Source organism: Balearica regulorum, chromosome 13 (genome assembly GCF_011004875.1).
Source record: "Balearica regulorum gibbericeps isolate bBalReg1 chromosome 13, bBalReg1.pri, whole genome shotgun sequence".
NCBI lineage: Eukaryota > Metazoa > Chordata > Aves > Gruiformes > Gruidae > Balearica > Balearica regulorum.
This window is the reverse complement of record NC_046196.1, coordinates 13,610,471-13,620,000: the sequence shown is the minus strand read 5'-3', so window position 1 is coordinate 13,620,000 and position 9,530 is coordinate 13,610,471. Positions and strand designations below refer to the sequence as shown.

Here is a 9,530-nt window from a genome sequence, read left to right as displayed (position 1 = left end):
TTCACATGGAAATGGTCCGTATCTCTGAGGAAGACAAAAACAAGTATCCTGAGCATCTCATTATTTTATTGCTGACTCTCCATTTTCCTGGATTTTAGCATTTCACTTTTTTTTGGTTAGTATATGAAGTTAATGCTGGTGCTTTGTGGTAACAGTGAGTGAGCACAGTGGATTTTGGAGCAGCAAGTGGTTTTCCTCTCTTCTCTTTGAGATGTGACCTGGTTTCCTGACTGACAGAAGTTTTGTTAGAATGAGGAGGGAAAACCACTGGCATGTTGAAGCGCTGGTGTTGGGGAAGCCGCGGGCTTACCTCGGTAGTCAAGTCAGTGGTGAATACTGAAGGGTAACAGAAAGAAATCGGGAGGGCGCAATCTGAAAACCCGATTGAAATAGATTGTTAACTAATCCTTCCAAATTTTATTTATTATTTTGTCATTATACCAAATGAAATCTTCGCAAGCTACTGTGATTGCTTGGCTTACCTCAATTTATATTCAGATCTCAGTAAAATACATTTCAGCCATTTCTTAATGAGATGATGAAACGTGCTATCCCATGGAAGAGTAGAGGACACGCATTCCAACATTACTTACAGCCAGTCACCTGTTTGCTTTTTAATGTTGCTATTGAATCTGTATTTAACTCGGGATTAAAGTATAAGCTGACGTATTTGAATAAGGATATCTTTAAGCCATGAGTTCCTAAATTTTTTTTAAAAATGGCCATACAAGTGGTTAATAGAAAGACACTTTAAAATTTGAAGGATGCTAAATAATGAAGACATTGTGTTACTGTTGATGAGTTTCATAAAGACCCATAGAGATATGGGAGTCCCGCTGTACAGACCAAATGTCGGGCGTATTTGTGGCGGTGATGGAAGGGGAAGGGTCCTCACTCCTGTGAAGAGATGCTGATGGGCAGAGGGGGGGAACTTCCCCTGGGAACCTGCCTGGGACCGCGCAGAAACAGGCGCTACCCCTGGGAGCTGCCCGTCTCGGGGAGAAGGGGGCTGAAGGCAGCAGTCCTGCCCTCCGCCCAGGCAGGGATGAAGGCAGCAGTCCTGCCCTCCGCCCAGGCAGGGATGAAGGCAGCAGTCCTGCCCTCCGCCCAGGCAGGGATGAAGGCAGCAGTCCTGCCCTCCGCCCAGGCAGGGATGAAGCATTAGTATTGCTGGCAGGCGCTTCCTTCCCGATGTGCTAGACAGCACTCAAACAGTAAAAAGTATTCCCCATCTGCAATGGATGCACCGTTTAACTCTGTAGCAAAGCTTTTAAATGCCAGCCAGAACTTGTCAGTGACTACCATTTATTCACAAGTGTATATCTCAGGTCACCTCCGAAGCTTTAAAGGGGTTTATATTTATTATTTTTGAAAGGCAGGTTTTTGTATGCTTTTTGGAGTGGGTCTGTTTCACCAAAGTGAGTGATTCATAAAGACTGGATTTTGGTCAGATTTTTCAGGTGACTGGGAAGATCATTTTTAACGATCTTCATTGTAAATTAAAAAAAAAAATACAACCCAAACCAAAAAGACTCTGCTCTTTAAGTATAGATGACTTTGTCCAGAATGAGCTAAAGTACAGACTAGGTTTGTTTTCCCAGTTAATAAAATGTGCTATTAGTGGGACGGTGAGCAAATGTCACATTCACATGGTGGTATCTGTCAGAGCAAATCAAAGTCTACTGTTTGGCATAAGAGGTAAAAAAACCCCACACTGTAATAAAACTGTCATAGGATCAGTGTCTCCTGCTTTGTAAATAAACATCTCTGCTTTGCCTTGGTATTTCTGTAACATCCGGAGACTATTATCCTGTGCTGGTGCTCTGGTTCAGTGACAGTTTCACTTAAACAGTTAAACAATAATTTGAAATGGAAAATGTTCTGCCCATATTCCTTAATTCCTTTGTGGTTCCCCCCCACCCCCCCCGATGTTTTTGGTTGTTTTTTTGCCAATTGCATTAGTAATTGCATCTTTTTTTTTTTCTTTTTTTTGTTTTGTTTTGTTATACAGGAAAATACCGAACTGCTCACAAACCTCATTCAAAGCCAAAAGTATCAAACGTTTTTGAGGTAGATTTTCCAGCAAATGGAAGCAATACAAAATCAATGGGCCGTTTTCAGTCAGAGGAGGAACTGTGGGCCCGCTTAGAAGAGCTTGAGAGACAAGAAGAGATACTTGGTGAACTTGACAGGTATGCTACTTGACTTGGTAGCACATTCAGGTTTGGAGCTCAGAAAGCTGTAGGTGTGTGATTCTGTTGGTACCCAAAGGATCTCACCATAAGCGCAAATAGCTGACTAGATTGATGCAGTTAAAATTACATAGGTGGAAGAAGGGTGGAACGTGAACAAAGCGTGCGTTGCAAGGCCAGAGGTGCTAAAATCTACCTCTGTGCAACCACGGCAGTCCAGCATTAGAGTATTTTTTTCTTTGAGATGATAGAAAAGGGGAAAGTAAAATCCATTTCCCGCAGGCTAGGAGAACCCATCGTTTACAATGTAGGAGCTACACATTTAGTGTTTAATGACATCCTTAAATCTATTCTGATCCTAAAGCAATACATATCTCTTTAGCCAGCATGTCACAGCTTGGGTGTTTCCAGTTGGCATGAAAAGGACATAGTCATTCTTACTGAGTATAAAAAAGGTTCCACAATCTGGCCAAAAATGTAGTACCTGGGTAAAGAAAGTTATGTCCAGGCATGTTCATGGTTTTGTATGCCTGTGTCTCTCAAAAGTATGAATTGCCTCGCTTGGTTCACTTAGATACTTTTCATTTCATAGGATGCCTGATACAGTTGAGACAAACGGAGAAGATACAACCTCCTCTGAAGAGGAGAAAGAGGAGAAGAGGACAGATCTGAATGGGACGTATAGAACAGAAGACTGTATTACTCAGGGCAATTTCCGTAGAGAAGTAACAAATTCAGACTTGTTTGGTGGCCAAGTTAATGGCTCTACTTATTATCACAGTGATGATGAAGATGACATAGATGTTGGAGATAGCTCTGTTCCAACTATTTTTTTCTCTCACACCGTTGAACCTAAAAGGGTTTGTACTTTATTATTTTTATCTTTCTCTCAAGAGATTGCATAAAACATATATACCATATCTAAAATAGAAAATTTTAGAGAAGGTGGATAATGTGGAATACTAACTGTAGGTGACATTTATTTGGATTTTTTTTTTTTTTCAAATGCTTGAAACCCACTGTTTAAATCCTGCATTTTCAAATATAGTATTAGAAAATGATCTTCAAATGTATACGTTGCTGTTCTGGCTTCAGACTGTTGTAAAAGGTAGTATCCTGACTGGGAATTTTTAAAATTACTTTTTCCTTGAATTGAAATTGACTGTTGAACAGCTCAGCTGTTGAGCAGAGTTTGAATAAGCAGATTGTCATATACGCAAAATCTGTGCACGTGAGTGCAAAGAAATGCCCTGTGCAAGTTGTAAAGAATAAGCGGTTCACACTATGAATGTTACCGTTCATACGTTTGTTTAACTTATCTATGCTTCGTAGTCCGCAACTGCTTGGATAGGAGAATATCAGGAGTCAGGTGATCTGCAGCCTGGTGATTGTTGATTTTATGGTCTAGACCATTGTTTGTGTTCAATTTTCAGGTAAGAATAAACACAGGAAAAAATACTACTTTGAAATTCAGTGAAAAGAAAGAAGAGGCCAAGCGTAAAAGGAAGAACAGCAATGGCAATGGCCATGCAACTCCAGAGCTGCCTAACATCAAAACCCCAGCAGACATTTACCGGTGTGTAATTTATAGCATCGGCACGTGAGCTTTCCCCTTAGCAGACCTTCTCTTTTCATTTCTCTTCACCTACAGTATGAAACCGAGCCTACTATTTCCTGAGAGAAACAGCTGGAGCTGAATTTACTACTTAAAAATGAAAGTTTGTGGCTTCAGCACAGTTGCCATGCTTTCATATCCATAAAACATTTCTGAGCTTAAAATTTCCTTTTCCAATTAGCAATTCATCATTTATCCACTTTTTCAGAGCTTCTGAAATGGAGGTAAATTTGCCAATACGTATCATCTGCATAAAGGCGTACAGCAGTTGATGTTATATGTTGTGGTTAATGCCATGTCATTTCCTTCTGTGTTTGTTTTCAAACACAACTGACCAGATCTATCACTTGTAATACTCCCTTCCCAGTTACTAATTGCTGGGTTTTGTCCCATCCTTCCAGTATCTTCAGAATATACTCAGATCTTTGCAGAGTTTCTCTTGCATTCTCTCTCCCTGACTTTAGTCCATCACTGTCTCTATTCTCTGTAAAAAGAAGTGCTCACCTGTAGAACACCCAACACTCAGCTTGAAAAACAGTGCTGGGCTTAGAGGACTGTGTAAAATACTAAACTAAGGTAATGGGAGAGTTAAGTGTTACGGTTTGTAAAGGTGAACGCAGACACCTATTAGATTGGTTGATTAAGTACTTGTGAAAATCACGCTGCGTTTGTATGTTGGTGTATTCAGGCACCTAAACATCTTAAAAATTGTGTCACAAAGTGAGAAAAGTTAAAACCCATCCTGTAATTAGAGTTGCTGGGGCTGAGGATGAGGTAAGGGATTCTTTTCACAGTGCTCTCCCTGAGCTCTGCAAAGGAACTCCATCTTCTGCAGAGATACGCAAGTGTTCCCATGAGTGCCTGGTGAGTAAAGCTGTTCAGAAACAAGAAACACCCTTAAAACTCATCCAGTCATTGGGCTCCTCCTTTAGGAGTTTGATAAAATTGGCACTGTCTTCTAATGTCACTCTTTCTCCTCCACACACCCTTGACTTCTTTAAGCCATGGAGGTGGAGTACAAACTGTAGGAAGAGGCCTCTTACCAGTTTACAGTCTGTTAATACTTGAAAAATGTCTTGGTGTTAATCTGATCTTAAAAGCTGATTTTTTTTTAAATTTTTTTTTGACTGAAAGGAGAAGATTATGGCACTTGTCAGGAAAGAGCTTCATCCTTTCCACGTGCAACAAATGTTTCAAGTATTTGGTTTTATATTCTACATTTGACAAGGACTTCATTCTAGAAAACCAAACTGTCCTCCATTGTGACCTTCTGTTTCTCTTTAGAGAAACAACCCTGACAATCGTTTAGTTTACCTTTTTTCCAACTTTCTGTAACTCACACTATTCTGTTTTCCAAGACTTTTCAAAGAGCTGCACGTTTTCTGCTGAAAGAGTGTACCAACTTAATGCTTGAATAAAGGGCATAACAGTGTTTGCTCTGCAGAATTGATTCCTGTACGTTGGTAAATAAAATGCCTCTAAAGGTACAGTACTGTAATTCTGCGGCGAAAAGTTGGAAAAGCACATCATAATTAATTTGTACAAAAGACAAAGCAATATCACTGTAAATTTGTCATCTGATCCTGAAATGGTTTATTAAAGCTAACATTTTCCTTTATAGAGTCTTTGTTGATGTTGTGAATGGAGAATATGTCCCTCGTAAATCAATTTTGAAGTCTCGAAGCAGAGAGAACAGTGTTTGTAGCGATACCAGTGAGAACAGTGCCGCTGAGTTTGATGACAGACGAGGAGTTCAGAGGAGTATTAGCTGTGATGAAGCTACTCAGAGTGACAACAGCGAAGGCATACTGGAGGAAGAGGAGGAGGAGGGGCAGCAGCAGCTACCGAAAAAGCTTCCTCCCTCTTCAGGGACAACCGAGGTACAGTTTTTAATTAATTATTGATTGTTGGCAGGGATAAAAATGAGAAATCTAATGACTGGAGTTGCCTTATACCATCAGTTTGATTTCTTTAAAATAATTTCCGAACTCTTACCTAGTTTGCTTCAGAAGGCCGTTATCAGGTGACAGGCTTCTGTCATACACGTCCTAGGGGCAGAGCGGAGGAGACGAGCTGGGTGGCTTCCCCAAGACCCAAAGCTCTTCCGTAAAGATCTGACAAAGTAGTCACTTGCCAGTGTTACTGAAAGCAGTGTCATGTCTTCTGGGTCAGCCTGAAAATTTCACTGCAGGGTATACAGCAGGATTAAAAAAAAAAAATTAAAAAAATATATGCTTCATATTTGGTGAGAGAGGTGAATTCTCTGTAACCTGTGTTTTATCAATATTCTGGTGCACAGGTACTACACAGGTATTTTCCAGGTGGTGTTTTTAAGTTTTAAACAGCACAAGTATCAGCTGAATGATTATATGGACTTGCCAAAGGCAGAGGAATTGCCCCGTGGAAAGAAGCGTTACGCCTCCACTCATCCTGGGCGAGGCTAGGGCCATTGGTGATCCCAAACAAATCTATTTTCACGCATTTGGAAAGTTCAGGGCTTCATCATAAAGGAAAGAGACCGTACGATGTAAAGGAAGATGTACAGTTGCTTAGTGACTGGATGAGTGTAAGAATTAAATGTAGCTGCTGCGCTGAAATTCATGGCATAGAGTATTCCGCATTTTTATTTCGTAGGAACTCACGCTAATTTTTTTCAAACTAGATGAAACTGAGTTTTCAGTAGTTCCCAATGCAATGGGCAAGTTCAGTGAAAACACTATTAGAAAAAACATTTTTAACTAGAAATGGATTGCTCATAAAAGCTATTGTTTATCGTCATTTTTCATACAAACAGCTACAGATGAATCCAGGCAGGATGTGAAGATTCATGGTGGAAGATCCATCTGTAGAGTTAGCACTTCACGTTGTATACTTTCAGGAATATATTTGCTATATTTTTATAAAACGTCTAAGTACACTTTAGATGTTACCTATTAGTCCATTTTCTGGAGATGACATGATTATTCTCTACAATATAATGTATTTTCTAAGGAAGTGAGCAAAACACTCCAGTTAGACATGCCTTCTTCAAGTCTGTTGTTTTGCTTTTGGCTGTTTTTGTGGGTGTTTGAAATACGTTATTGCTCCATTACCTTTTCAAACACACTAACCATTTTCTGTTTCTAATTTCGCCACAATCTTCTTAGGTTGTATTTTGCTTACCTGTTTTTGAAAATGAGCGTGTTGTTAGCACAGCACAGTGGCGTACAGGCACGGCTTTAGGCATGCTTGGGCTGTTGGAGCAGAAAACAAAAACCCACTGCTTTTTTTGCAGGTCCCGCAAGAAAAGAATGGCTGGTTTGTTTTGCTTTGTTTTTCTTGGTAACTGAGTTATGAAAAAGCAGAACTAAGCATAGTTAATAAATCTGGTGTGCGTTCCTTTGTGCCCAGTATGAGCATCAAACCTTGGATGTAAACTGCTTCTCCTTGTGCTGAGGCGTTCTGAATTTTCTGGTTTTAGTACACAGTAGGGTGATTTGTTCTTAAATATGTTTATGAGAAGTAGTTCTGAGTTGCTTTTTTCCCAGTGTTTTCCAAGAATCATGGTCATTTCTTAGCTAAGTTAAAAAGGATTAAGTCACATAATCGGCTGCCTCTAAATTATCGTTTTTCAACATTAAATGTTTTTATTAGACCTTTTATAGAAAGCAATAGTTGGAAGCAAGTTTGCCGTTCTCTTAAGTATAAATTGCTTTCACCATTTTTTGATCATATTTGGTAAGGAGAAAAGAACAAACAAAATATGTTCTTGCCAATTTGTATGCAGTGTGTCAGCTTGATGCAATTAGGAGATATTAAGTCATAAAATATGACGTATGATGGAAATGCTGACATACGCCAGCTTTGCAAAATCTCTCCATTTCTTATCCAAAATGAAACTATATATTACATCAGCTGTTTTATTTCTTGAGCATGTGTCAGTGAGGAAGCAAATTTTTAGATCATTTATGCAGTAGGAATGAGATTAAGTACTACTTTTAAGACACTGTCTTTCATTCAGTCATCTTTGAACAAGCTGTATTTTGAGGTTAATTACAATTTGGTTACTTATGCAAGGAACAATCATTGATTTAAAGATATTTCTTTACTTTTGATTAAAAGAAATAACAATCCTAATCAGGCTAATATAGGGTAATGACCTTATGGGCATAGCTTCACATTTGCATTTTATTAGCTCATTTTGAGTATTCTCTTCTGTTGTAGGCATTTTCCGGAACTGTTATAGAAAAGGAGCCTTTGTCTCCCTCCTTAATACCACACCCAGTCATTGCTCACCCAGTCCTGCCTACCATTCTGGAGCGAAAATCAGAGGAAGTTTTGTCCGAAGCGTCAGAAGAAACTACAAAGAGGATTTCAAAATTCAAAGCTGCCAGAATGCAACAGACTAACTAGGTCCTGCCTAGCCAGGCGAGGTCGGAGTGCTCACGCCTACTTTCGCATTTGTTGAGATTGTGTAAAACTATATGCGTTGCACCTAGCTAGTTAAAAGGGTGCCCTATGTTAATTTGGCATTCGTTATCTTTTAAACGTTTATTTGCGACATTAAACGAAGAAAAAGTTCAGTGTTGGAACACTTGAGTATTCATCTTTCGTTGACTTCCCTGTGTGCTGTCAGCACCTTTGTGTGTGTTTGCCTTACGATAGCAGCACTTGGGTTCTTTTTTCAAAAACTGTTCCTTACATACATTGTTTTTGTGTTTAAACCTAAATACAGGCAGTTTTGTGCCAGCTGTGATGTTCTACGTACCATATGGACCATTTTAAGGAAACTTCACATTTCAAATAGAGTCACCAATGATACTGCATTACTTGCTTTAGCATTTTAAGACACACTTGTATTCACATTGTTGTAGGTTTGGCAACTAGGTGTCTGCTAAAAGTTTTTTTCCTTCTTTCAAGCCTCTCTGATGTCTCACTGTACAGATCTGTAAAACGCTGGGTTCATGTACATTGCAGGGAAGTTTCTTTGATGGAAAAGGGTATTTTGTAAAATTAAATTTTCAGTAAAAAGCTGTGAAAGTTGTGTGTTTTTTGTTGCTTTACTACTAATTTGGAAACAACACAGGGAGGTTTTTATTTTGAACTTGCATTTCTAGCTTGAAGTGTTTACTACCACATGGACATAAAAGCAGTCCATTCTCTTCTGCCATTGTGTTTTAACCTCCTGCTAATGAATGTCCGTGGAAATTGAATGCTCTTAAGGAGAGAAGCATAAACTCAGACTCCGATTACAAAATCTCCTAGTTCTTTTGTATACTCAGAAAACATTGTAATTGTCCTGGGAATACCCAGAGGGAGTCAGCGCTAAGGAAAAATGTCTTAATGCTTCCACTTGATTTCAAAATGCAGCAGCACTACAGCACTCGGGGTGCAGTTTTGTGTGTCCTCCTCTTGACTAGAGCAATCCTGGCTTTAGGAGGCTCTGCCCAGCAGCTCCTGCCCGCCGTGTGCCATCCCCTCCCTTGTGCTGACACAGCTTTTCTCGGGGCCACCGCTGGAATGATAATAGGCGGTGGAGCTGGGTTTAAAAAAAACAACTACTGGGTTTGGGTTTGGAGGGGTTTTTTCAATAGTTGTGGGTGTTTTTTTGAAGCTAGCGAGTTTCCTAATCTGTTTCTCAGCGTGCCTGTATCAGCGCAGTTAGAGGGGTAATGTCCTGAGCAAGAACAAGGGGAAACGTTGGCAGAGGGCACGGGGAGCTGGGGCACCTTTCTTAAACTGGT

General features: G+C 39.8%; 1 protein-coding gene across 3 annotated transcripts in view; it reads left to right on the top strand.

Annotated features, from left to right (window-relative positions):
• The window catches only part of URI1 (URI1 prefoldin like chaperone), a 43,183-nt gene extending 34,357 nt beyond the window's left edge, over positions 1–8,826 (top strand). For all 3 annotated transcript variants that reach the window (XM_075765929.1, XM_075765931.1, XM_075765930.1), the window contains exons 7-11: positions 2,012–2,192; positions 2,785–3,052; positions 3,626–3,768; positions 5,429–5,687; positions 8,011–8,826. In XM_075765929.1, coding sequence (XP_075622044.1) covers positions 2,012–2,192; positions 2,785–3,052; positions 3,626–3,768; positions 5,429–5,687; positions 8,011–8,199 — 1,040 coding nt within the window. In that variant the 3' untranslated portion in view covers positions 8,200–8,826. The remainder of the gene's footprint in view (positions 1–2,011; positions 2,193–2,784; positions 3,053–3,625; positions 3,769–5,428; positions 5,688–8,010) is intronic.
• The last annotated feature ends 704 nt before the right edge of the window (positions 8,827–9,530 follow it).